Source organism: Acanthochromis polyacanthus, chromosome 18, assembly GCF_021347895.1.
Source record: "Acanthochromis polyacanthus isolate Apoly-LR-REF ecotype Palm Island chromosome 18, KAUST_Apoly_ChrSc, whole genome shotgun sequence".
NCBI classification, from domain to species: Eukaryota; Metazoa; Chordata; class Actinopteri; family Pomacentridae; genus Acanthochromis; species Acanthochromis polyacanthus.
In genome coordinates, this window is record NC_067130.1 from 33525752 (window position 1) to 33553747 (window position 27996).

At 39.5% G+C, this 27996-nt stretch overlaps 3 protein-coding genes across 3 annotated transcripts; all 3 read right to left on the reverse strand.

Annotated features, from left to right (window-relative positions):
• Positions 1 to 5367: 5367 nt before the first annotated feature.
• LOC110970289 (cytochrome c oxidase subunit 5B, mitochondrial-like) lies at positions 5368 to 10062 on the reverse strand. The gene is made up of 4 exons (XM_051938698.1): positions 9904 to 10062; positions 8458 to 8528; positions 6556 to 6655; positions 5368 to 5755 (listed from the first exon to the last, which is right to left on the reverse strand). The coding sequence occupies exons 1-4, from the start codon at positions 10001 to 10003 to the stop codon at positions 5643 to 5645; spliced, it is 384 nt and encodes a 127-aa protein (XP_051794658.1). The 5' UTR covers positions 10004 to 10062; the 3' UTR covers positions 5368 to 5642.
• Positions 10063 to 11082: 1020 nt separating this feature from the next.
• On the reverse strand, positions 11083 to 14204 carry LOC110970288 (cytochrome c oxidase subunit 5B, mitochondrial). Its single transcript, XM_022220553.2, has 4 exons — positions 14059 to 14204; positions 12916 to 12986; positions 11927 to 12026; positions 11083 to 11470 (listed from the first exon to the last, which is right to left on the reverse strand). The coding sequence occupies exons 1-4, from the start codon at positions 14153 to 14155 to the stop codon at positions 11358 to 11360; spliced, it is 381 nt and encodes a 126-aa protein (XP_022076245.1). The 5' UTR covers positions 14156 to 14204; the 3' UTR covers positions 11083 to 11357.
• A 1202-nt stretch (positions 14205 to 15406) lies between these two features.
• LOC110970290 (drebrin-like protein B) lies at positions 15407 to 26832 on the reverse strand. Its single transcript, XM_022220555.2, has 15 exons — positions 26672 to 26832; positions 26541 to 26596; positions 25132 to 25244; positions 24969 to 25043; positions 24249 to 24392; positions 23357 to 23434; positions 23136 to 23287; positions 20164 to 20221; positions 19452 to 19517; positions 19225 to 19333; positions 18358 to 18615; positions 18126 to 18197; positions 17945 to 18036; positions 16686 to 16755; positions 15407 to 15660 (listed from the first exon to the last, which is right to left on the reverse strand). Exons 1-15 carry the CDS (start codon positions 26752 to 26754, stop codon positions 15524 to 15526), a joined length of 1563 nt encoding a protein of 520 aa, XP_022076247.2. The 5' UTR covers positions 26755 to 26832; the 3' UTR covers positions 15407 to 15523.
• Positions 26833 to 27996: the final 1164 nt, after the last annotated feature.

The window sequence follows — 27996 nt, forward strand, 5'->3', positions numbered from 1 at the left end:
GGGGTGGGAACGATGGGCACTGTGGTGGGGCGGGTGGCAGGGCTATACGGGCCTGTCTCCCCCTCATCACCCTCTTGCCTGCCTCCCCTGCTCTCCAATCTTTTTTTTTTTTTAATGCACCACACACACTCACCTTGGGGCTAGGTCTGGGTTGGCTAACGCCCCCCCAGCCTTCCCACTTTTAATGCACCACATGACACCCAGGGTTACACTACCACGGTGCTGGGATAATGTTTCCCGTTAGGGATCGGGAGACATATTAATAGGAGAATAACGGGTGGGTTTCACCGTTATGGCCTCTCTGGTGGGATCTGGCCCCCATATGGCTTTACGGCTATGGGGCGGCGGGGTGCACCATCATCCGTGTCGCTGTGGCTGGGGGTCCCCGGGGCCGGGGGTCCGGGGCCTGTGGGGGTTCTCCTGCGTGTCCTGCTGGTCCCGGCTGGTGCGGTGGCTCTTGCTGGGCTGCGGGATCTGGATTGGCTGTCCTGGTGGGTGCTGTGGCTTTGGCGCGGGCTGGTTGTGTGTGGTGCCTCTATCCTGGTGGGGGGGTTGGTTCGTGTCGCGGGATGTGGGGGCCTTGGGTGTGCTGTGCTCGCCCGGGGGCTGGTGCGGGTGGGTATGCGGGGTGCCCCCCCATTGGCGTTGCCGGGCCCCACTGCTCTGTCCATTTTTGCCCTCTGGACTCGCATTGGGTCCCGGCTCCGGTTCCCTCCGGCCGGCCTCCGGTGGCGGCCTGCCCCGGTGTTGGGCTGGTTGCCGTCCCTTCGGCGGGGCGCTCTGCCCCTGTGTCTGGCTTCCCGGCTGCTTGGGGCCGTCGGCCCCCCTGGGGGTGGGGGGTGGGTGGGGTGTGGGTGGGTGGGGTGGTGGGGTGTGGGGGTTTGGTGGGGCTGGGGCGGGCGGGGTTGGGGTTTGGGTGGCGGGTGGGTCCGCTTGCCCCGGGCTGCCTGGGCCGGTTCCGGCGTGCTGGGGGTGTCGGTAGCTTCGCCCTCTTGTCTTCGGGGTCCGTGTGGTACATGGTGGCCCCGGTTGCTCTCTGGGGGCGCTGCCCCGTGGCTCCTCGGCCTGTGGGGGGGTGCCCTGTCGGCTTGGCACTGCACTGCTGTGATGGCTGTTCTGGGCTTCGGGGTCTTTCACACTTGCATGTGCATGTTTGCTCAGGTCCCACCAGCTCCTGTCGAGTTCCGCTGTTGAGCAGTGATGGGACCCGCCGGAATGTGCTGAGACTCTCTCCAGAGTCTAATCTCAAACTAAACCCTCTCTCCTTTTCTCTAGTATCTTCCTCTAGTATCATCTGGCCTATTCCACTCTATACTAACATGACACCCACGACTATGGTGTTTAGTACTGTCTGGCTAATTATTCTTTCATTTATTTATTTATTTATTGTTTGTTTGGTTTTCTGTTCTCTTGTGTATGTGTTTGTTTGTTTATCTTATTGATGGGTAATTATTAGTTGGGAATAGCACAACACCTGATATTCTTCAGATGTAATAGCATTGCTTGCTAGACCCTGTCCCTGTCCATCCCCTCTCGTCCTGTCCACCCCTTTGTTTCCCCTCACATCACCACTGAGGTGTAGCACTGCCCTCCCTGGCTCTTAAACAGGGTAATGTAATAAAAAGTGTCAGCTTAGCTTTCAGGGAGGGCTGGTGATGGTCACACGCATGCACCAAATAATAAGATATTTGGCTGCAAGACTAAAATATGCATTAATCTCATAAAGTGTTGACACCCCTTTCATGGAGTTAAACAATGAGAATAAATGCAGACAAAAAAAAAAAAAAAAAAAAAAAAGACTGTAGATGTGGATCTTATTCATGTGTGAATTCATATTTAATGTGATTTTACTGAATATTACACAAGTTTAACAAAACTGTGGAACCAGAGTAAATAACACCCAGCTGTTCTGTGTTGTTGTTGTGTTATTGTGTTTTTGTTGTTGTTGTTGTTGTTGTGTTTGTTTCTGTGATGCTGCACCTCTATGAGATGGTTTCTATGACGACCAGCAGGACATGACGCTCGATTAGAGTCAGATTCATCCTGAATCAGTTTAATGAACCAGATGGTGACACTAGAGGAGGAGGAGGAGGAGGAGGAGGAGGAGGAGGAGAAGGAGGAGGAGGAGGAGGAGGAGGAGGAGGAGGAGGAGAAGGAGGAGGAGGAGGAGGATGAGAAGGAGGAGGAGGAGGAGGAGGAGGAGGAGAAGAAGGAGGAGGAGGAGGAGGAGGAGAAGAAGGAGGAGGAGGAGGAGAAGAAGGAGGAGGAGAAGGAGAAGGAGAAGAAGGAGGAGGAGGAGGAGGAGAAGGAGGAGGAGAAGGAGGAGGAGAAGGAGGAGGAGGAGGAGGAGAAGGAGGAGGAGGAGGAGGAGGAGGAGGAGGAGGAGGAGGAGGAGAAGGAGGAGGAGGAGGAGGAGGAGAAGAAGGAGGAGGAGGAGGAGAAGAAGGAGGAGGAGAAGGAGAAGGAGAAGAAGGAGGAGGAGGAGGAGGAGAAGAATGAAGAGAAGGAGGAAGAGAAGAAGAAGGAGGAGAAGTAGGAGGAGGAGGAGGAGAAACACCTGACCGTCTGCCTCCAGAAGAAACTGATTCATCAACATGTTAAAGGATCAGAGTTTGTGAGAAGATGAAGATCAGACCTGCAGGTGATGTCATCAGTGACATCATCGTGATCAGACACACCTGCAGCCAATAATCAGATCACACACATGATGTCATGGAGCCACAGGAAGCTTCATGGAGGTGGAGTTCCTCCTCTGTAGATGTTTTCTCCTGTTTCAGAGGATTTAATGAGCTCAGCTTCAGTTTATTCCTAAACTCTAGAAACTCTCTGCTGCACTAAATTCTCTTTAATCATCTTTTAATTCCTCCTGTAATGGATGTAATCCATCTTCTAGTCAGAGGAGACAAACAGCAGCTTCATGAACGCGTTTAATCAGCTCAGTAACATCTCATCTAAATTATTATAATAAACACGTTTAATCAGCTCAGTAACATCAGTTATTAGAATAAACTACTTTAGTCCCCATTAAAGAAGTTCATTAATTCATTAACAGATCAAATTACTGCAGTACATGTAATAACATTAATGTCACCATGATCCCTGTGTGTTAGATCCTTTCAAATTAAAAGTCTAGATTCATTCTACGTCTTTTTAAACACTTTGTGCTCATGTTTTAGTAATTTTGTGTGACTTGACGGTGATTTTTTATGCATTTTTAATTATTTTTACTCTCTTTGCAGTCATTTTTTGTGGCTTTAGTCTCTTTGCAGTCATTTTTGTCTCATTTTGATCACGTTTTATACACTTTGTGCTCATGTTTTTGTAATTTTGTGTGTCTTGACGGTGATTTTTTACACATTTTTAGTTATTTTTACTCTCTTTGCAGTCATTTTTGTCTAATTTTGATCATGTTTTACACACTTTGTGCTCATTTTTTAACTTCTTTACAGTCATTATGTGTAACTTTGCAGTAGTTTTGTACATATTTTAGTTGTTTTTAATTCTCTTTGCTGTCATTTCTTGACTCCTTTTGATCATATTTTATCTCTCTGTGGTCACTTTAGACTAATCTGTTGTCTTTTTGCGGTACATTAACATCTATGTGTCGTTTTTTTTTTATCTGTCTGCAGTTGTTGGTGTCTTTGGGGTCATTTTGTGTCTCTTTACAATCGTTTTTTTCTCTTTTTGTCTGCATTTGTGTCTGATTACAGCTGTTTTGCATTTATTTGTGGCCATTTTGTTGTTGCCTTTATGAGGATTTTTTCCCCTTTTCAGTTGTTTTACATCAGTTTTGTGGGTTTTTGTGTCTTGCTTTGATTGTTCTATGTGTCTTTATGGACATTTGGCACCTCTTTACACTTATTCTTTCTCTTTTTATGGCACATTTCCATCTATTAGCAGCTGCTTTGAGCCTTTTCAGGGCAGTTTTGAGTGATTTGTGGTTATTTCACACCTTTTTACAGTAATATTGTGTCTCTGGTGTCTCTTGTAGTCATTTCATGCTGCTGTCTGTTAGATTTGTGCCTCAGTTTGACTGTTTTACGCATGTTTTTGGACATTTTACACCTCAGTACCATTGTTTGTTTTCTGATTATTTTACGCCTACATGAAGTCCTTTTAGATCTCAACGTTTGTCTTGTGTGTTTCTGGTCATCCTGTTTTTATTTACAGACATTTTACACCTCTTTACACCAGTTTGTTAGTCTTTTTTTGCAAAGATTTTGCTCTTATTTGCAGTAGTTTTGAGTCTCTTCCATTTAATTTTCACCAGTTTGCATTTTTGTGTACATTTACAGACATGTTTCACACAGTTTTGTGCCTCACTTTGAATTTTTATGCATATTTTTGCAGAAATTTTGCAAGTATTTGTGGAAACATTTGGATTTCAGTCTCTTTGCAGTGGTTGTGTCTCATTTTGCAGCGACTTGTGGATGCAGAAACAAACTGACTGCTGCAGCGCCCCCTGGTGGATGGATGAAGTCAGCTTACTCTGAACTCAAACATTTTGCAGCTGCATTCAATCACTTTGAGTCTCCGTTTTGTGTCTTTTAGGGCTGCTTTGCATTTGTTTGGGGTTATTTCACACCTCTACAGTAACATTGTGTCTCTTGTAGTCATTTTTTGTTGCTGACTCGTGGATTTGTGCCTCATTTAGACTATTTCACACGTATTTTTCATAATTTTGCATTTAGTCGTAGATATTTAGCTCTAATTTTTAAAGGATTTTATTACTTCTCTTCAGCTTTGTGGGTTTTCATGTCTTGCTTTGATTGTTTTGTGTGTGTTTTTGCTCATTTTGCACTCATTTGTGGACATTTTGCACCTTGTTTGTTGTCTTTTCTGATTATTCTACACCTACATGCAGTCATTTTAGATCTCTGCCTTTGTCTTGTGTGTTTCTGGTCATTCTGTATTAATTTATGCACATTTTGAACCCCTTTACACCAGTTTGCTCATCATTTTTGCAAAGATTTTGCTCTTACTTGCAGCAGTTTTAAGTCTCTTTGCAGCAATTCCATTTCATTTTCACATTTTTCACACAGTTTTGTGGCTCAGTTCCACTTTTCTGCATCTTTTATTCAGACATTTTGCAAACATTTGTATTTCACATTTCAGTCTCTTTGCAGTGGTTGTCTCTCATTTTGCAGCTACTTGTGGATGCAAAAACAAACCGACTGCCTGCAGCGCCCCCTGGTGGATGCAAAAACAAACTGCCTGCAGCGCCCCCTGGTGGACGGCTGAAGTAATTTATTCTGAATCTCCTGCACCTACTTCCAGTCATCCTGAGTCTCTCTTTGGTCGTTTTACTAAAGGTTCTGGTGGTTTTGTGTCTTTATTGGACAATGAAGCAGCTTCAGACCAAAAAACAAGAGTTGAGGAAGTTTTATTGGTTCAGAAAGAGGAGCAAAGTGGACCGAGTGTAACGTCGTACAGTACGTTAGTGAATGTAAACTGACTGTGAGTGGAAATGTTTAGAGAGAAACGGTTGTGTCCCAAAACCACATCTGACCCGTCTGTGAATGTAACATAAAGAAAGACTGTTGAGGATTTAGCAGGTGGATCAAGTACTGAGACAGAACAGGAGCAAGAACAAGCACAGCAGCAGATCAGCCAGCTTCCTGTTCCAGAGGTTAGGGAGGTAGTTAGTGGGGCAGCTCGTGAGGAACCAGCTGGTAGTGGGCTCCACAGGACGGGCAGCGCTGAGCTTCACCCTCATGAAGCCAGAACCAAACCACGGCCGTGTTGTCTTCTTCACCTGCAAGCAGAACACCAGCAAACGTTCAGAATCCACCTCAGATCACCACAAGTTTGAGAAATATTTCTGCTCCACCAGCTCTGATTCACCTGAAACATCTACAAGATAAAATATGGATATTTATGAAGATATTTCTGACATTTTAGCTTCATATATTAAATATCTTCCAAGATAAATCTGCTTAAAATCTGCCCGTTGATCCACTTTTATCAGGTTTTTTTCTCATGTTTAAATCTGAGTCTGTCTGAACAACAACATCTGAGGAACTATTAGACTTTATTTTGGGAAATATTAGAACTTAAACCTTCTACTGAGGTAAAACAAACGTGCTTCAAACAGAACAATCTCCACCACCCGTACACGTACCCTACAAAGTCTACTGGTTACTTCAACAACATCTGAGGAACTATTAAAGATAAAAACCTGAAAGTTTCTCTCTTATTTCTCATCATGTCATTGACTCAGAATCTGGAATATCGGATAAAAATAAAAGTCTAACAGTTCCTGAGATGCTGCTGTGAATCAGAGATGGTTCAGCAGAAGAACTCTGATGATTTAAGAGGAAAAACTGAATAAAAAGCAAACGTTAAGAACATCCAAAACTAGATTTGTTACTGAAATGTGACCCAGTATGAGAGAATAAAACCACTTCCTGCTTGTAAGTTGTAGAAACGTGTGATCAGACGCTGCTTTCTCCGACGTCTCGTCTCTGATTTCTGCCCTCAAGCAGCCACAGTTTCTGATTTTGGTGCTAATTTTACATGTAAAATGTGCAGAAAGTCAAACATCAGTGAACTTACAGACGCAGCCAACGATCCTCTTGTTGGTGATGGAGGGAACCAGGTGAGGGTCCGTCTTAGAACCAGCGTAGCCCTTTGGCTTCATCATGCTGTAGGGATCCTGGAGGAACCAGAGGAAGAGGAGGTCAGCTGATCAAACATCCTGTAGCTCTGTGTGGGACTTCACACTCATTTTAGTGATGATTTATCTCCTGTTTACAGTCTTTGCCTCTCTTCCTGGTGACTAAGTTGCATTCTAACCTTTTTTTGGACCTTTTGTGCCTCTCTACAGTCATTTTTGTGTCTGTTCCACCTAATTTGTAGTTTTTTGCATCTTATTGTTGTGGTTTGAGTCTAATTTTGACTCATTTTGTACCTCTTTAGTCATTTTTGTGTATTTTCACGATGATTTTCCACCTGTTTTAATTACACGTCGAAAACGACCAAAACATGTTCAGAAGTAGTTTAAAAGTATTGAAATGTGGCAAAAACAGCTCAAAAAGTGACTTAAAACTGAACAGAAACTACTTGAAAAGTGTTCAAAATCGCTCGGAATTTGTCCAAATACAGTTTTTATTGGATTTTTTTATGTTTCTTTAGTACTGTAAAAGGTTATTGTTTTTTCTACAGTTTACAGGTGATTATGTTTGTTTTTCCACCGTATCTCAGTGATTTTTCTGCTCTATAAACCTCCAGCAGTAACGGGTGAACTCCAGCTCCTACACTGAACCGTTCATTCGTCTCTGCTGGCAGACGACCATAAACTCCACATTTAGCAGCTCTGAGCTCCTCTTTATCTGCTGAAGGCTGATTATCAGCAGCAGAGTGCATCGATCAGGATCTTTATCAATAAACGAGCTGAGTTCAGGACTTCTGTCAGCAGAGCTCAGAAACCTCACTGAGCTTTTACAACTACAGTCTGTTCTTTTAACCTTATGGGACATTTTAGACCCTGATGTTCTTTACAAATTAAAACACAGCAGGTTTTTGGCTGATCTTTAGGTGCAGAACTATGATCTAAATCTAATCCTCCTCACAGATTCTGTTGTGTATTTATTGTGGGTACGGTTTACTGGATAGAAAATCTCTTTAATTCAAAGCTAAAACACCAGAAATGTGTGAATCGGTTCCAAATTTCAGACACAGAGCATCTTCTCTGCTGCTCCTCATGACCATCCTTCACCCACCACCTTCTCTTCTCTGTTCTAAATAAACCATTAATGTCGTTTGGCTGCATTCAGACGTTTAAAATCCAACATTTACATGCAGCATCTTCACTGAGACGATCAGTATGAGTCCTAGAACAGCCAAACTCCATCAGCGCTGTGCAACCACAGCACCCAATGTCCTGCACAAACCGGATTATTCCTGCAGATTGATTAAAGGCAGCGATCCTCCTGCACTCAAACAGCAGAAATACACGAGCTCCAAACGCACAAAGACGGTGGAACTAAAAGGAATGGAGCTGAGAGGAAGTCTGCTTTACTTTCACACTTTTTGAACTGCGACATGCTGAAAGGAAAATAAGGATTTTTTGCTGAATTATGCTAAAAAAATCTGCCTCCATCGACTTTAAATATTGTGACTTGAAGTAAAAATGACATGTAGTTCAACAACAAAATGATCCAGATGTAAAAAGCACAAACAGATGAAGAAAAGGAGCATCATCATCACACCAAAACATGAACAGGACTTCTTCTGAAACACTGAACTTATTCCAGCACAAACATCCTGACCTTTCTCCGTCATTTTCCCTTTTACACGTTCATGTTTACCTCAGTGTCAGACACACGTCCACCCAAAGCTGCTTTTCTTCACACAGTAAAAAGAAACGTTCCAGTAACTTCAGCTTCCCCAGAGCTAAAACCCAGTAACTTCTCCAGAGGAACACTGATAGAAATAAAACATGATGAGTCATTTTACCGTTCCGTCCCTCATGGCCTTCAGGATGACCTTCTCCAGTCCTGTGGCCTGCTCCTCATCGGTGGGAATCCCTGAAAACACAACAAATAAACACATTTCTGAGGAGGACAAACTACAAAAATCACTATTAAAATTAAATTAACCAGGTAACTTTTAGGTTATTACACATCAAAATGTGCTGATGGATATTTCAGAGCTGAAGGTGACGTCCTTTAATGATTAGACCAGAAGGTTCAGAACCCTCACATCCTCCTAAATACTCACTTTAGTTATATTTGATGGAAAAACAACAAATATCCCCGTTAAACAAGATAAAGTCTCAAAATGTGCTTTGTTCTGTAAAAAAATGATCATAGCTGCTTCCATTAGTTGCTAACTTTTGTTTTTTATAGCTGAGTGATTGGTTTGAGGATGGTCTAAATATCTGACCTTAAACTTCATAAATGCTTTCAGTAAACTGGATCTGTCCTCCTGTGAGCCCACAGTGGATTAAAAACATTTAATCACAGAGGCCTGCTGCAGAACAACAACCTGTTGTGATGAACTCTAATGTTCAAACTATCATATTCTGAATTATTTAATAAAACTAGAACACAAAGCTGATAAATAATTCTATCCAGTGAAAACTATAAAACATAATCACCAGACTCTCTACTAATAGACTCAGTCTTTATTATCACTGTCCAAGTGTAATACATGTTTACTCTGACTATAAGTTCATTTTCTGTTAATCTGTTCCATTTTATTAGTTTACATCTTGTATTTGTGTTATTTATTTTATTTATATACTTATTTTTTCAGACACTTTTCACTTTGTATTCTTTGTTATTTATATTTTACTACTAGCCTCTGTAATAGTGCATATTCCACTAACCTTTGTTTACTGTATTGTACTCTGGCAAAATAATTTCCTCCGGGATGAATAAAATAGATCTTATCTTAAATTTCACTGAGCGAACTTCTGTGTTTTGATCGTGTTAGCTAGCCAACACTAACGTCTGAAAATATGTGTATTTTCCTACATGTAGTGCCATTACACAGTAACACTAGTGTAATTTAACAGCGTGTACTTGTAGCTACTGTCGGCTTTAAGTAATTTATGAAGTAAATTATTGACATCCACGCTTGACCTCTCAATGCTAACGCTGCTAAGCTAATGCTAACAGCTAGCTGGGTCGTCTTCCGGCGGTTTAGCGTCCTGTAAATAGTTCTGAATAAATGAAATTTTAGCTTTAATTATATTTAGGTTATTGGTTTATATTTTACAAACCCAGCGACTTATTCGACACATGATTTCTACATTTTAAATAAAGTCTGCTCTGAGCTATGGCTACAGGCTAACGGTATCACAGGAACCGGTCAGTAGCATCAACCGTCCTTGATACTGATAATCCCTTTTTAAAGGATATTTCAGACATTATGTCTCGGTGTTGGTTCGGTTCTCACCTCCGGTCGACATGCAGCGGGTCGCGGCAGGAGCCTGCCGGGCAGCCCGACAGACCGTACCGGCTCTAAAAGCTGAACGCAGCAGTAACCTTGCAGCCATTTCTCCTTCTTCGCTGTCAACACACGCTCGTCGCTCGGTGATGACGTGTCGTTGTCGTCTTCTTTCGTTTTGACACGTCTGCAGCCCTCTGCTGGCAGAAAACTGAAGAAATATTGAAAATACTAATAAAAACTGAAGCTAGGGTTGTTTATTAGTTTTCCAGTAGTTGTTATCTATAAATTAACCGACTAACGGAAAAACATCCGTTTGGATGAACTGACATTCTGGTTATTCAGTTTGTTATTCCACATAGTAAATAAAGATTGAAAGCTAGGAACTGATCATAGGAGTTAAGTGCACAGCTAAATTAATAGGAGCTAACTGTGCTGCTAAATAAATAAAAAGAGCTAACTATACAGATAAATTCAAACAAGGAGTCAACTACACAGCTAACATCATAGAAAGACTGCTAATTTTACAGCCAGTTAAAGTCATTTAAAGAACTAACTACATGGCTTAAGTCATTTAAGAAGTTAGCTTCACAGCTAATTTCACAGCTAACATCATAGAGAAAGCTAACTGTTGGGATAGCTGCAGCTACCCCGAGGTTAAACTAAACGTAAGTTCAGTTATAAATTTTTGTTGGTTGTTGTCTCTACATTAACTTTTAATAAAGTATTGTAATTCAATTTACTAATTCCACATAATAAAGATGCTAACTACACAGCCAAAGTGAGAGCACTGCATGGAGTGAAAGCTGACATTATTTGGTGGTTAAGCCGTCTTTAAACTACACACAGAAGTTTGACAAACTGTAAAATGATTTATGATGCATATTGAAATATATTAGTAGTACTTGGACAGATGCAGAACCTGTATTTTGTCTAACATAATTAAAAAAAAATTTCTATCTGTTTTGCCATTTGTTGTGCAGTCTAAAACCTTTATAGTTTAAATTCTTTTTTTCCTATAGTTAAAGTATTGCAAATACGATCCACATGTGGCCTAAATATGTAAAAAAAAAAAATCACACAGCTGCATTTTTAGGTAATTTAAATTAAGATATTGGCATTTTTTCCCCTTTTTTCTGGCCTTTTACCAGCACAGCAGTAAGAAAAGCGTCACAGATGTCCATAAACAAGAGTTGAGGAAGTTTTATTGGTTCAGAAAGAGGAGCAAAGTGGACCGAGTGTAACATCATACAGTACGTTAGTGAATGTAAACTGACTGTGAGTGGAAATGTTTAGAGAGAAACGGTTGTGTCCCAAAACCACATCTGACCCGTCTGTGAATGTAACATAAAGAAAGACTGTTGAGGATTTAGCAGGTGGATCAAGTACTGAGACAGAACAGGAGCAAGAACAAGCACAGCAGCAGATCAGCCAGCTTCCTGTTCCAGAGGTTAGGGAGGTAGTTAGTGGGGCAGCTCGTGAGGAACCAGCTGGTAGTGGGCTCCACAGGACGGGCAGCGCTGAGCTTCACCCTCATGAAGCCAGAACCAAACCACGGCCGTGTTGTCTTCTTCACCTGCAAGCAGAACACCAGCAAACGTTCAGAATCCACCTCAGATCACCACAAGTTTGAGAAATATTTCTGCTCCACCAGCTCTGATTCACCTGAAACTTTAACAGCAAAAATAATGGATATTTATGAAGATATCTGTGAAATTTTAGCTTTTTCAATAGAAATCTGCCCATTCTCACACAAAATAGTTTTCTTCCCCTGTGCACAGCAAACCAGGAAATAAACTTAGAGGAAGAAGGAACGCTAAACCTGACACGTTACTGAGGAAATAAATGGAGAAATGTTCAGAAATTCCATAAATATTTGAGCACATGCTGCTTTTTTCAAGGTCTCACAAGCCAAAAATATTCAGAATTTTCAATTTAAAAAAGAATTTCATCCTGAAAAGAGTCACAATGAACAGCGTTGGTGCATTTTTTCATCCAACAGGGGCACAAAGTCAAACATCAGTGAACTTACAGACGCAGCCAACGATCCTCTTGTTGGTGATGGAGGGAACCAGGTGAGGGTCCGTCTTAGAACCAGCGTAGCCCTTTGGCTTCATCATGCTGTAGGGATCCTGGAGGAACCAGAGGAAGAGGAGGTCAGAACACAGAATAATCGGTTCAGTTCAGGTTGGATGGGATTCTGTTTCATCTGCATCCAGCATTAAGTTTACCTTTAGTCATCTGTAAGCAAATAAAGTCATAAATATCTACGAGTCAGAGGTTCAGATCTGAGCTGATGCTGGTGAAGAAAATGTCAGAGAAATGTAGAATAGAAAGAAAACTTTCCAATAAGGTATTAAAAAATATAGAAAATAATGTTCTGAAAACAGTAAATAATATCTGAACATGGTGACTTTGAAAGCTGATTTCTCCTGGTTCTGACTCAAATCTGCACATTTCATGCATAAGAAGTGATTAAAAAGTCTGAAAAGTCCTTGAGAGAAAGCATCAAAATTTCCAAAAAAAGAAACTTCCTTTTAAAAAAATTGCAAAAAAAAAAAATAAATTTGTCAAGAAAAAATAAAATAGTAATGCAGGAATAAAATGTCAGAAATGAGTCTAAAATTAGTAGTAAAAAGTTTCAAAAGTGTCAAAAAAAATCAAACAATGTGAATAAATGGTTCTGAAATTGTCCATAAACTGTAAATATACAGTCTGACACATCTTGTGGCTGATAGAGTCCAAAACTTTGATAAAATGTGTGAAAACATTGAATAAACTTTATTTAAATGAGGTCCTGATTTACAGGAGTTTAAAAAGCTTCAAAAACTGATTTGACACCTTAAAAGTGATCAAAAAGTCAGAATATAATTTTTCCAGAATGCTTTATTTTGTCCACTTTACTGTTTTAAATTTTGATTTCTATTTTAATTTGCATCCGTCAGAAATCCTTCAGTGAAATGTTTGACGTCAACCCACCAACCAGAGAATAAAACGACTTCATCAGATAAATCATTTTACCGTTCCGTCCCTCATGGCCTTCAGGATGACCTTCTCCAGTCCTGTGGCCTGCTCCTCATCCGTGGGAATCCCTGAAAACACCAAAATAAACTTTTATTAGTATAAACTAGTTAATGCAGCATGATCACATTTCATCCATTTTAGTGGAATTATATCAGTAGTTTATAGAATTATGGTCAACACTGAATATTCTGCGGATGATTTTAATGTGTTTAATGTAACCATTTTAAAAACAAGACTTTTAAGATGCTGATATTTCACTATTTATCATTTTTTCTGCTTAAACATTATCCATCATTTATCAGAATACATCATTTAATCAATCAGCTGTAAATATCATGAGAGGATCAGTGGAATATTTCACAAAATTCTGCTGTTTTACACACTAAGAGATTTTTAAAAATGTAATGCAGAGCTGTAGTATGCAGATTTATAACAGTGATTATTCCGTTTAATTTTTATAGTCTTGAGAGCTTTATAACACCTGACAAGCTGCTAAAAACAGAGAATACACTCACTCTTCTTTAATTAAATATTCTAAATAACTGAAGCTTAAATAAATGTGAAACAACCTCTACTGTCATTCTACTGTTTATATTTGGTGAACCTTGAACCCGTTGTTTTATATCGATGCTCTTAATTCTGAGCACCAAATTACATCCCAATTATTAATGTTTTATGGAGTCAATATTAAGTTAAAAATTTACATTCATGTCGTCTGGTCCTAAAATTAAATCTAAAGTTAACCGTAAATTCCGCTACTACTGGATAAACCTACTGTTATATTTTATCCACATTTAAACAGTAAAACACCTAAAACTCAGCGGATGACTGCGGTCACACCAGACGGAAAAGACAAGGAAGAGATTAATTATTTGAAATTAAAATATTCCTTAGTGTTTCAAATTTTGCCGAATTAAAGAACATTTAAACCTGATCCTATTGAGATGATAATTTCAGGCTTACAAGCTACAAAACTTAAACAAGCCCCGATTTCTACAGGAATTACGACATTTTTAAATGAAGTCTGGTCTGAATCGCTCTATTGCGACAGGAAACACCGGCTCTGTCTTTGCCGCCGGTTCATAACTAATATTATAGCCGAATTTCAGTCGGTCTGGTCGGTGTGGGTTTCGTCCTTACCTCCGGTTGACATGCAGCGGCTGGCAGCGGGAACCCGGACAACCCGGCAGGCCGCCGCGGCTCTGAACCCGGAGCGGAGCAATAACCTTGCAGCCATCTTCCCTCCTGTGGTGCTGGATGGTCGGTGACGATGGGTGATGACGTATACCCCTGATGCGTCACTCGTATGCGGAAAAAAATCCAATAATGTAGTCTTTTATATAATGTATGCTGAAGCAATATGCAAAATATGTCTAACAAAATGTGATTCAAATCAATAAAATGTAATAAAAATTTTCAAAAAAAATGCTAATATTTTTAAATTAAATAGATAAAAATAAATAATAATAATAATAATGTAGTTTTTAATATGATGTATACTGAAAAAATACCTAAAAATGTCTAACAAAATATGACAATGAAATGTAATTAAAATAAAAAATTCAAAAATGTAGAAAAAAAAATATAAAAACAACAATCCAAATCTTTTTGCATCATCTTAAAGCTTTTTAAGTTTCTCTTTTTTTTATAGTCTAGCTGATTCAGTGCATCACAAATGAGTAAAAACCCCTGGAAAAAATGCCCCAAAAATATGACTAAAATGTCCCTAATGTGTGTGAAAATATTTCAGAGGTAAAATGTGAAAATACTATCATAAATATGTCCAGAAAATATCAATAAAATGTTTGTAAAATGTGCAAGATTTAATAAAAACATGAATCAAATGCTCTAAATTCTATAAAATATGAATAAATTGTTTCAAAACTACAGATAAAATGTTACTAAAGGTCAAAAAATGTAAAATAAATAAATAAATAAGTAAATAATAATGAATGCAGTGGCAAAATATTTATGGAATATCAGAAGCTATGACTAAAATGTCACTTAAATGTCTGAAACTACTGAAGGTATAAAATGTCCCAACAGAAAACAAAAACTATTTAAAATGTATGAAAAATGTCACCGATTCCGTCGGACGCGCTTGACTGACTGACTGACTGGTAAAAAGTTATAAAATTAGAGAAAAACATGAATCAAATTCTCAAAAACTTCCACACCTGCAAATGAAATGTTGCTAAAAACATCTGAAAATATTGCAGGTAAAAGCTGTCTAACAGGTCAGATCAAGTCCAAAAAAATATCAATAAAGTGTTCAGAAAAATCTACAAAATATCAGAAAATGCTTCTGAAATTGTTAAATATCCCAAAAATGTCAGAAATTTTTCCAAATTTGTGATGAAAATGTTCCAGAAATGCACAAAATGTCAGAAACTATGAATGTGTATAACATGTCGTAAAAGTATTCTGAGTGAAAAATGTCAGAATATAATAATAATAATAATAATAATAATAATTACAAGAAGAAGACGAGAAGAATGGCAGTTTTTATTAGTTATTGATTTGTACAGCGGTCTGATAGTTCAGTGGCGTTCAACAAACCAGTTGGATCAGGAGAAAGTTTGATCTTCCAGCTGACAGATTAAATCTAGAGAAGCTCCACGAAGTTTGCAGGAAACATGCCGTAGTGTCCGTCGGGTCCGAATCCTCTCCACCAGCCTTCGTCCAGCATGTCGATCTGAGTTATGATGTCATTGGGGTCAAAGGTGATCTCACTGTCATCCGCTGAGGAGGAAAATAGATTTATTATTAAAGAGAAAGTTTGCATTAAAACACAGAAAACAGGAAACAAACCGAAACAAATCAGTTTAACTAAACAACAGCTCAGCCTCCGTTCACCGTTTCTGAACTCAGAGACTTTAGATTCAACAATTCAGACGGTTTTCAGGGTTTCAGCATGAAGAGCTGATAATTAATGAGAAGGTTTTTATATTGGAGTCTGAAATCTGACGTTCAAATTCCTCTAAAATGTCTGTAAATATATATTGGAGGTATAAATGTCATAAAGGTTAGAAAAATAAATGAAATGTCACTAAAATATTACAAAAAAGTTCCTAAAGTGTCTGAATATGTTGTTCAAATGATAAGAATAATTAAAAAAAAAAAGGTCATGAAAGAAGAAATGAAAAATAATGTCTGAAAATAATTCTCCAAAAAGTCTGAAAATTTTGTGGTTCCAAAATATCACAAAGGTCCTAAATATGTCTAAAAATCTGAATAATTTAAAAAAAAATATATTAAAATGTAAAAAAAATTTAAAAAGTTCTAAAATGTCTGAAAGTAGTAATAAATTGTTCAAAAATGTCTGAAGAATATGAATAAAATTTCTGTATAATGTCTGAAAATACATAAGGTAAAACATGTTCTAAAAAGTTTGAAATATGAAAAAATTGTTCAAAAATAAATCAAATAAAAAAGTCATCAATCAATTTTTGAAAAGGAACAAAATGTCTGAAAAATCTTAATAAAATGTTCTTAGATGTCTGAAAATAGTATTATTTCAAAGTGTCAAAAATGTCTTAAAATGTGCATAAACTGTTCAGACAATGATATAAAAATATGAATAAAATATCTCTAATATCTAAAAATTATATCAGGTAGAAAGTATAAGAGGTTAGAAATATAAAATGTGTGAAGAATATGAATAAAAAGAAAAAAAAATCCTTTTTTTTAAATCTGTGAAAGTGTCTAAATTCAGGTACAAAAGCGTCCAGAACCAGAACCAGAACCAGAAGCAGGACTTCACTGACCGGCCTGGTAGTCGTACAGAGCTCTGGCACAGACTCCCTGTCCTGCTGCCTCCACAGGAACATCTTCAGCCTGGAAAGGTCAAGAACACGACATCAGAACCTTCTATTGGTTCATTTAAACGACATCAGAACCTTCTGTTGGTTCATTTAAACGACATCAGAACCTTTGATTGGTTCATTTAAACGACATCAGAACCTTTGATTGGTTCATTTAAACGACATCAGAACCTTTGATTGGTTCATTTAAACAACATCAGAACCTTCCATTGGTTCATTTAAACGACATCAGAACCTTCTATTGGTTCATTTAAACGACATCAGAACCTTTGATTGGTTCATTTAAACGACATCAGAACCTTCGATTGGTTCATTTAAACGACATCAGAACCTTCCGTTGGTTCATTTAAACGACATCAGAACCTTCCGTTGGTTCATTTAAACGACATCAGAACCTTCGATTGGTTCATTTAAACGACATCAGAACCTTTGATTGGTTCATTTAAACGACATCAGAACCTTCCGTTGGTTCATTTAAACGACATCAGAACCTTTGATTGGTTCATTTAAACGACATCAGAACCTTCCATTGGTTCATTTAAACGACATCAGAACCTTCTGTTGGTTCATTTAAACGACATCAGAACCTTCCATTGGTTCATTTAAACCACATCAGAACCTTCCGTTGGTTCATTTAAATGACATCAGAACCTTCTATTGGTTCATTTAAACAACATCAGAACCTTCCATTGGTTCATTTAAACGACATCAGAACCTTCCATTGGTTCATTTAAACAACATCAGAACCTTCCATTGGTTCATTTAAATGACATCAGAACCTTCTATTGGTTCATTTAAACAACATCAGAACCTTCCATTGGTTCATTTAAACGACATCAGAACCTTCCGTTGGTTCATTTAAACGACATCAGAACCTTCTATTGGTTCATTTAAACGACATCAGAACCTTCCGTTGGTTCATTTAAACGACATCAGAACCTTCCGTTGGTTCATTTAAACGACATCAGAACCTTCCGTTGGTTCATTTAAACGACATCAGAACCTTCCGTTGGTTCATTTAAACGACATCAGAACCTTCCATTGGTTCATTTAAACCACATCAGAACCTTCCATTGGTTCATTTAAACCACATCAGAACCTTCCATTGGTTCATTTAAACGACATCAGAACCTTCCGTTGGTTCTTTTAAAGCTGGTTCTGGTTTATTTCTCCGGCTAATCTTCAGGTTTTCAGAGACTCACCGCTGGTGATTGCTGGTAAACGTTTTCATACAGATCCTCCTGGTCGGCTGATTGTGGAGCCTCGTAAAGATCTTCTTGAACTGAGGTTTGTTCTGCAGATTATTTATGATATTTAACATTTAACCATACAACCTGTTGTTTAGCTTCAGGAGGAATTTTACTGATAATATTAGAATCAAACCTGGAGTGGGTTCATCGTCTTCAAACTCATCCGACCATTCTTCTTCTTCTTCTTCTTCTGTGAAAACGGTGTCTGTTCAGGAACAGCAGGAAATGCAAATATGTATGCAAGTATTAAAAAGGGACTGTAGTTTATCACTTTTTTATGGACTTTCAGATCTGTAAAAGCTCCTCAGATCCTTTCATCAGATTTAGTTTAGATTTTATTTGTTCCAACTCAGTAAACTTCTGACCTGCAGGTTGAACAGGTGAGTCTCTGATCTCTGGGCTTCTGGTGGGTTCTTCAGCTGGAGCAGGTGAGTGGGACAGCTCAGGTGAGACAGGTGAGACAGGTGAGACGGGTGAGACAGGTGAGACGGGCGAGACAGGTGAGACAGATAGGACAGGAGTCAGGGGGGTGACAGCCGGAGCAGAGATCAGCTGATCCTGAGGCTGAACAGGAGATTCTCTCTCTGATGATTTCTGAGATAAAAATGGACTCTGGAGCTTCCCTGGAGGAGGAAAACAAGTTGTTTACGTTGTGTTGTTTACGTTGTGTTGTTGTATGGTCTTGTGTTGTTTTTGTTGTGTTGTTTACACCATGTTGTTGTTTACATCATGCTGTTGTTGTTTACATCATGTTGTTGTTGTTTACACCTTGTTGTTGTTTACGTGTTGTTTACATTGTGTTGTTTATGTATTGTTGTTGTTTACATCATGTTGCTTATGTATTGTTGTTGTTGTTTACATGTTGTTGTTTACATGTTGTTGTTTACATTGTGTTGTTGTTGTTTACATGTTGTTGTTTACATGCTGTTGATGTTGTTGTTTACATGTTGTTGTTTGCATTGTGTTGTTGTTTACATACTGTTGATGTTGTTGTTTACATGCAGTTGTTTACATCGTGTAGTTTGTGTTGTTGTTGTTTACATCGTGTTGTTGTTTACATGTTGTTGTTGTTGTTGTTGTTTACATCATGTTGTTGCTTTTGTGTTGTTGTTTATGTGTTGTTGTTTTTGTTTGCGTGTTGTTGTTGTTGTTGTTTACATGTTGTTGTTTACATGTTGTTGTTTCCATTGTGTTGTTGTTGTTGTTTACGTGTTGTTGTTGTTGTTGTTTACCAGGTCTGGAGGCAGCAGCTCCACCTCTTCCGTTCTCTGGGTTCTGCTCCTTCTGTCTGAAAATGTCTCTGGGGTTGAAGGATCTCTGAGAAATCAGTGATTTAGCTTCCTGTGGAGGTTAAAGGTCACATTGATGAAATAACTTCAGAACATTCAGTTTACTCTAACAATAATAACAATAACAACGTGTCAGTGTGTGTTTATGTGTAAATACTCTTCAGACTCACGTTGGCTTTCTGAACAGAAGCTGCTGAGTTGATTCCTGTCGTCTTTTTACTGGATTCCACCTGATTCTAAAACAAATGAATCATTTTCAATCAGATAAACAGAAAAACAACCTGGAAGCAGACTCATTTTAATGCAAGAACAAACTAACATTATGGAAATACTGATGTTTAACTTTAACGTTTGGCTCTGTGTGTTTTATTTTCAGTCATCGTGTAAATTCATCCTCTTCTGGGATTTTACTGGATACAATTAAACAAAACAGTTATTTACCTTTTTTAGATCAATTTTCTTTTATTAAATATTTTCTGTAAAACATTTGTTTATTTTGCTGATGTAAGTGCAGTAGAAATATGATCATTTTACAGCCACACGTGTAAAATAATTATGTGTAAAAATACAGATTTACATTCATTTAGTTTAGTCATCCACTGCTTTGCTACATATTATTTATAATTTAACATTAAACTGTAAAAATATGCTAAATAATGTTAGCAGTAAATGAAAATGGTAAATATCTGTGACATAATCTATCAGTGATAATCTGTAGTATTTTAAAGTAAACGGTGTCACGTCCTAAAAACTGTTTTTATGGTTTAAATGTAAATTAATACATTTTTCTGTTATTTTTTATCAGTTATTATCTGTTAAATATCAGTAAATTATTCTGAAATTACAGTTTAAACCTGATAAAGATCATTTCAAAGTTCTGACCCGTCTCTGCTGCTCCTCCTTCCTTCGTTCTTCTTCTTCTCTCTGCTGCTGCTGGAGCCTTCAAACACAAAACACGGCTCAGGTTCTGGTTCTATGGAGGTTCTGGTTCTGCTGTGGTTGTGCTCTTCTGTCCTGCTGCAGCTCCTGGGTTCTACTGTATGTTCTATGGAGGTTCTGGTTCTCCTACATGTTCTTTTTAAGATTCTGGTTCTGCTGTGGCACCGGTTCTGACCTGTCCTACTTTATTTGTGGCTTCTCCTCTATGTTCTGGTTCTGGTCCTACCTGTCCTCCTGGTTCTGCTGGGTTCTGCTCTATGTTCTGGTTCTGGTTCTGGTTCTGGTCCTACCTGTCCTCTTGGATCTGCTGGGTTCTACTCTATGTTCTGGTTCTGGTTCTGGTTCTGGTCCTACCTGTCCTCTTGGATCTGCTGGGTTCTACTCTATGTTCTGGTTCTGGTTCTGGTTCTGGTCCTACCTGTCCTCCTGGATCTGCTGGGTACTGCTCTATGTTCTGGTTCTGGTTCTGGTTCTGGTCCTACCTGTCCTCCTGGTTCTGCTCTATGTTCTGGTTCTGGTTCTGGTCCTACCTGTCCTCCTGGATCTGCTGGGTTCTGCTCTATGTTCTGGTTCTGGTTCTGGTCCTACCTGTCCTCCTGGATCTGCTGGGTACTGCTCTATGTTCTGGTTCTGGTTCTGGTTCTGGTCCTACCTGTCCTGGATCTCCTCTATGTTCTGGTTCTGGTTCTGGTCCTACCTGTCCTCCTGGATCTGCTGGGTACTGCTCTATGTTCTGGTTCTGGTTCTGGTTCTGGTCCTACCTGTCCTCCTGGTTCTCCTCTATGTTCTGGTTCTGGTTCTGGTCCTACCTGTCCTCCTGGATCTGCTGGGTACTGCTCTATGTTCTGGTTCTGGTTCTGGTTCTGGTCCTACCTGTCCTCCTGGTTCTCCTCTATGTTCTGGTTCTGGTTCTGGTCCTACCTGTCCTCCTGGATCTGCTGGGTTCTGCTCTATGTTCTGGTTCTGGTTCTGGTTCTGGTCCTACCTGTCCTCCTGGATCTGCTGGGTGCTGCTCTATGTTCTGGTTCTGGTTCTGGTTCTGGTCCTACCTGTCCTCCTGGATCTGCTGGGTGCTGCTCTATGTTCTGGTTCTGGTTCTGGTTCTGGTCCTACCTGTCCTCCTGGATCTGCTGGGTGCTGCTCTATGTTCTGGTTCTGGTTCTGGTTCTGGTCCTACCTGTCCTCCTGGATCTGCTGGGTTCTGCTCTATGTTCTGGTTCTGGTTCTGGTCCTACCTGTCCTCCTGGATCTGCTGGGTACTGCTCTATGTTCTGGTTCTGGTTCTGGTTCTGGTCCTACCTGTCCTCCTGGTTCTGCTCTATGTTCTGGTTCTGGTTCTGGTCCTACCTGTCCTCCTGGATCTGCTGGGTTCTGCTCTATGTTCTGGTTCTGGTTCTGGTCCTACCTGTCCTCCTGGTTCTGCTCTATGTTCTGGTTCTGGTTCTGGTCCTACCTGTCCTCCTGGATCTGCTGGGTACTGCTCTATGTTCTGGTTCTGGTTCTGGTTCTGGTCCTACCTGTCCTCCTGGTTCTCCTCTATGTTCTGGTTCTGGTTCTGGTCCTACCTGTCCTCCTGGATCTGCTGGGTACTGCTCTATGTTCTGGTTCTGGTCCTACCTGTCCTGGATCTCCTCTATGTTCTGGTTCTGGTTCTGGTCCTACCTGTCCTCCTGGATCTGCTGGGTTCTGCTCTATGTTCTGGTTCTGGTTCTGGTTCTGGTCCTACCTGTCCTCCTGGATCTGCTGGGTTCTGCTCTATGTTCTGGTTCTGGTTCTGGTCCTACCTGTCCTCCTGGATCTGCTGGGTACTGCTCTATGTTCTGGTTCTGGTTCTGGTTCTGGTCCTACCTGTCCTCCTGGTTCTCCTCTATGTTCTGGTTCTGGTTCTGGTCCTACCTGTCCTCCTGGATCTGCTGGGTGCTGCTCTATGTTCTGGTTCTGGTTCTGGTTCTGGTCCTACCTGTCCTCCTGGATCTGCTGGGTTCTGCTCTATGTTCTGGTTCTGGTTCTGGTCCTACCTGTCCTCCTGGATCTGCTGGGTACTGCTCTATGTTCTGGTTCTGGTTCTGGTTCTGGTCCTACCTGTCCTCCTGGTTCTCCTCTATGTTCTGGTTCTGGTTCTGGTCCTACCTGTCCTCCTGGATCTGCTGGGTACTGCTCTATGTTCTGGTTCTGGTTCTGGTTCTGGTCCTACCTGTCCTCCTGGTTCTCCTCTATGTTCTGGTTCTGGTTCTGGTCCTACCTGTCCTCCTGGATCTGCTGGGTTCTACTCTATGTTCTGGTTCTGGTTCTGGTTCTGGTCCTACCTGTCCTCCTGGATCTGCTGGGTGCTGCTCTATGTTCTGGTTCTGGTTCTGGTTCTGGTCCTACCTGTCCTCCTGGTTCTCCTCTATGTTCTGGTTCTGGTTCTGGTCCTACCTGTCCTCCTGGATCTGCTGGGTACTGCTCTATGTTCTGGTTCTGGTCCTACCTGTCCTGGATCTCCTCTATGTTCTGGTTCTGGTCCTACCTGTCCTCCTGGATCTGCTGGGTGCTGCTCTATGTTCTGGTTCTGGTTCTGGTTCTGGTCCTACCTGTCCTCCTGGATCTGCTCTATGTTCTGGTTCTGGTTCTGGTTCTGGTCCTACCTGTCCTCCTGGTTCTCCTCTATGTTCTGGTTCTGGTTCTGGTCCTACCTGTCCTCCTGGATCTGCTGGGTACTGCTCTATGTTCTGGTTCTGGTTCTGGTTCTGGTCCTACCTGTCCTCCTGGTTCTCCTCTATGTTCTGGTTCTGGTTCTGGTCCTACCTGTCCTCCTGGATCTGCTGGGTTCTACTCTATGTTCTGGTTCTGGTTCTGGTTCTGGTCCTACCTGTCCTCCTGGATCTGCTGGGTGCTGCTCTATGTTCTGGTTCTGGTTCTGGTTCTGGTCCTACCTGTCCTCCTGGATCCTCTGGCTCCTCCTGCGGTCCATCCTCTCCCTCTCCTCCGCCTGCTTCTCCTCCATCTCCCTCCTCTCCTTCTCCAGCTGTTGTCTCTGTTGTTCTGCTCTCCGGTTCTCCTGCCGCCGACGTTCCTCCTCGTCCCTCTGAACAGAACTGGTTTAGAGGTTTGGACCCGACAGAACCGTTGTGGTGGACCTGATCAGAACACCAACCTGAGCTTTGCCCCAGAAGTCGTCCTTGTTGATCTGCTGGATCTCCTCCACGGCGTTGGTCTTACGGTACACAGAACCCTGCAGAACGGGACAGCGGGTCAGGTTGAGGTTCTGGTTCCTCTAAAGGTTCTGCTTCATAAAAACAGAATGTTCTCTGGCTCTGCTTTCTGTTTTTGTACATTTTTCTGGTATTTCACTGTTTTATGTCGTGTTCATTTTATATTTTTGTTTATTTTCAGTTTTTAGCTGAATTTTTATCAGTTTTGGACAAAATTTTAATCTTTTTAGACAATTTTTTGCTATTTGAGATAAATTTTGAATCTTTTTGGACGAGTTCTGTAACATCCCGGGAAAGGTTTAAGGAATTATGAACAATTTGAGAGCAGTTCTGGAGCAATGTGTTGTTAATTTGGACAAGTTCTGGATCATTCTGGACACATTTTCAACTATTCTGAGTAGTTTTGGGCAATTATTCAGTCATTTTGAATAGTTTTGAATCACTGTGGACACATTTTGAGTCAGTTTGGACAGTGTGACTATTATAGGATACGTTTCTGTTATTTTGGACAAATATGGAATCATTTTGTACACATAGAGTAACTTTGAACAGGTTTTGAGCCACTTTCAACCATTTTATTTGAATTTTTTGACAGTTTTTGCACCAATTTGGATCATTATGAGCTTATTTTAGACAGATATGTTCAGATACAGACACTATAGGTGACACTACAGGTAGATTTTAGGTAAATAGTAGATAATAAGACGTGGTCAGGGACTGATGGGCAGTAATGTCGTTGAATAATCAGATTATTTGGATTAAAACCAATAAAACTCATCAGGTTTACCTTCAGATCAGTGATGTAATTCTAATAATCGATCATTTCTTTCTCACCACTGGTCCTCTGGGAGCGTCTCTGTATTCCTGTTTTCGTTGGTGGAAGTCAAAGTTGGCTCCTGAAGCTTTGGCCACTTTGTCCAGGATGCTTTCTGGTTCCACGTCTTCGTCTCCGCGGGCGTTGATGGTCACATGGGCTCCCTGAGGTCACATGACCGACACCAGCCAATGAACATTCATTTAACCTTCACGTCGTCCTGCGGGCCAAACTGGCCCGTTTTAAAGTTTAAACATGTGGAAAAACACGCGTTTTCACAGTGAAAACTTCCACATTTTTAACATTTTTGGTAAATCTTTGAACATTTTTTGGTGGCAAATGAAGAAATGTCAAAAAAAAAAAACCTTTCTTAAAGAACATTCAGAAAAAAATCAACCAAAACCCGGCGAAACTCACAGGATTTTGGTTGATTTTTTCCAAATGTTCTTAAGAAAATATTAGAACTTTCTTTATTTTTAGAATTTTCTTCCTGAAGGTTTTAATAAATTTGGGGGATTTCTGTTTTTTTTTTTGCTGAATTTTTGGATTTTTTTTCAGACAAAGGAACCCGTAAATGAGGAGGGTTAAAACACAACTTACCTGCAGGTTAATATCTGTGGTTTTATCCTCATTTCAGCTGTTCTAGTCTAAAATACTGAACTGAGCAGCAGTAAAATGAGACATTTGGGTGAATTTTAAATAGTTTTAAGTGGTTTTTAACGTGAAAAAGTCTGGCTGACCTTCAGGAATCCTGCTATGGAGCCCACATGGTTGGCACACAGTCCTTTCCTGGAGTCCTTCACACCTTCACCTGTCTGCAGGCACAAACACATCAGCACTTTTCTCACTATCTGTTGTGTTTCACTTTCATTGTAAACAGATTTTACTGTGCTTCTGTCTTACCCAGTTAATGAGGACGTATTTGGGCAGACCAGAGTTTGGGTCTTGGACTCTACAGAAGGCGTACATCACCTTCCCACTGTTCAGCTCCTCCACCAGCTCCTCCAGCCCGCCGTCTGCTCACAGACAGGTCAGATAACAGAGAAACAGAGAATACGACAGCATTAGACTGAATTAGAACCACAGACAGGTCAGATAACAGAGAAACAGAGAATACGACAGCATTAGACTGAATTAGAACCACAGACAGGTCAGATAACAGAGAAACAGAGAATGTGACAGCATTAGACTGAATTAGAACCACAGACAAAATGCCTCAAGATAACAAATAATATATAATCTAACATTTAATTAGATTCAAGGACAAAGCAATACAAATACACAAAACAATAAAAACTAACAAATACATGAATGAAACAATAAAAAAGGAGACAAAAATAGATGAAAAGACAGAGCTTAAAAACAGCATAAAATAAAAAGGAATAAATAAAAATTATAATAGTAGATAAAAATAGATGGAAAGACAAAGAATAACAGTATAATAAAATAAAAAATAAAAATAAAAATTATAATAGTAGATAAAAATAGATGAAAAGACAAAGAATAACAGTATAATAAAATAAAAAATAAAAATTATAATAGTAGATAAAAATAGATGAAAAGACAAAGCATAAAAATGTAATAAAATAATGAAGACCAATAAATAAATAATTATAATAGTTTAAAAATTCGATAAAGTTGCTTTAAAAGACACAGATAAAAAAAATACAATAAAATCATTTGTTAAAATAAAGAAATAAAATAAAAAATAAATGAAGTTAGATGAACAAAGTATAATAATAAATAAAATAAAATAATAAAGAGCAATAAATAAATAATGATAATGATTTTAAAAAGTAGATAAAATTACTTTAAAATACAGGTTGATTTTTAAAGAATGTTCTTAAAGAAAATATTAGAAGTTTTACTGATATAAATGTTATCACTTTAGATATTTTTAGGATTTTTTGGAAGATTTTTATTCATTTTTTGAAAATATTTACAAGATTTTTTTTAACCAAATTTGGGGGATTTAAAAATAAATAAATAAATAAAACTCAGGAATTTTCTTCCTGAGGGTTTTTGCAATTTTTCATAAATTTGGGGAATTTTTTGCTAAATTTTCAGATTTTTTTCAGACAAGGAAATAATATTTTTTGGTGCCTGTAAATGAAGACAACAGGAGGGTTAACAGGCTGCTGACAGATGTGATTCTAACATGTTCTAAATGTTCTAAATGGACTTTAGATGACAGTTTAAATGCAGTAAAAGTTCACAGTGGCTGATAAATGTTCAGATCTGAGCTACTTAAACAGAAAAATCGACTTAAATGGAGGTTTACTGAGCGAAAGGCAGATTTTTGTGGATCTTACCTCCAGTCTGTGCCAGCCGGAGGTCGTTACTGTTCCCCTCGTAGGTGAATAGAGCCCTGAAACACACAGAGAACCTCAGAGACGTAGAACCAACGCTGGATTCAGGTTCTGCTCAGTCAGCCTCAGCTCACCAGTTCTTGTCCGACTTCCCGTCCACCACGTCTTTGTAGGCCGCCATCAGGGCCGCTCCGTTCTTACTCAGGTTCACCGACATCCTGTTGGCTCATCAGAGGTCCAGACGGAGATAAAACCAGACGGAAACCAGAGAACCAGAGATTCTCCAGCAGCAGAAAGAACCTCAGAGATTCTTTAACAGCAGAAAGAACCAGTCGGGTCACAAGGTCCAAACCTGAACTACAGCATTCTTAAAACAGGTCCTCCCTCAGAGTCACACCTTCTGTGTGTGTGTGTGTGTGTGTGTGTGTGTGTGTGTGTGTGTGTGTGTGTGTGTGGCAATTGTTGAGAAATACACACAAACTGGGTGTGATTTTTAATTCTTGTCCAGAGACGGAAGAAGAGCATCTACAACAACACGATAACAGACTGAAAACTTTGAGTCTCTTTTTAGTCATTTTGTGTCTCTTTCTGTCTTTTTTGTCATTTCTTGTCTATTTTTGGTCAAATTGTGTCTCTTTCTGACCGTTTTGTGTCTTTTTTTGTCGTTTTTTGTCGTTTTTTAGTCAAATTGTGTCTCTTTGTGGTTGTTTTGTACCTCCTTGTGGTATTTTTTGTGTTTTTGTTGTCATTTTGACCGACATTGTTGTAGTTTCTAGTCTGAGCTGCTTGAACTCTGGTCTTTCTGGATGTTTATTTGTAGAATCTGTTAGAATCTTCCTGCTGGAGCTTCTTCTCCTCTTTGTTCTGTGTTTTTATCATTTAACTTCCACAAACTAACCTGAGTTCATCAGAGTGTAACTGCAGGGTTTGACCACCAGGGGGAGTTTTAACGTCACAGAACCACAACAGACACACAAACCTTCTCCAAAGCTCATTTTGCACCACATTTTACTTTTTCTACGTGTCTTGGGTCTCATTTTGTTTGTTTTGCACCATATTGTGTTTTTTGTGTGTCTTTATTGTCGCCTCATGTCACGTTTTGTTTGTTATCCAGTGAGCTGAAGTTCATTTTGTGTCATTTTCTGTCTATTTGTGGTAATGTTGTGACACATTTGAGTTGTTTTAAATGTTTTTATTCAGGTTTTGAGTCAGATTTTGGTTATTTCACATCTTGTACTCGGTTTGTGTGACATTTTGTTTGTTTTACGTGTTTTTGTGGTTGTTTTGTTTCACATTTTTGAACATTTTGAGTATTTTTACTGTCATTCTGCATCATCATTTGATCAAATATGTGACTTTAAGCTCACATTTTAGTGACTTTTTCCAGATGGAACTAAAAATCGCATATAATACATTCACTGCCTGTCAGAAAGTTGAAAATCTGATGATATTTATTTAG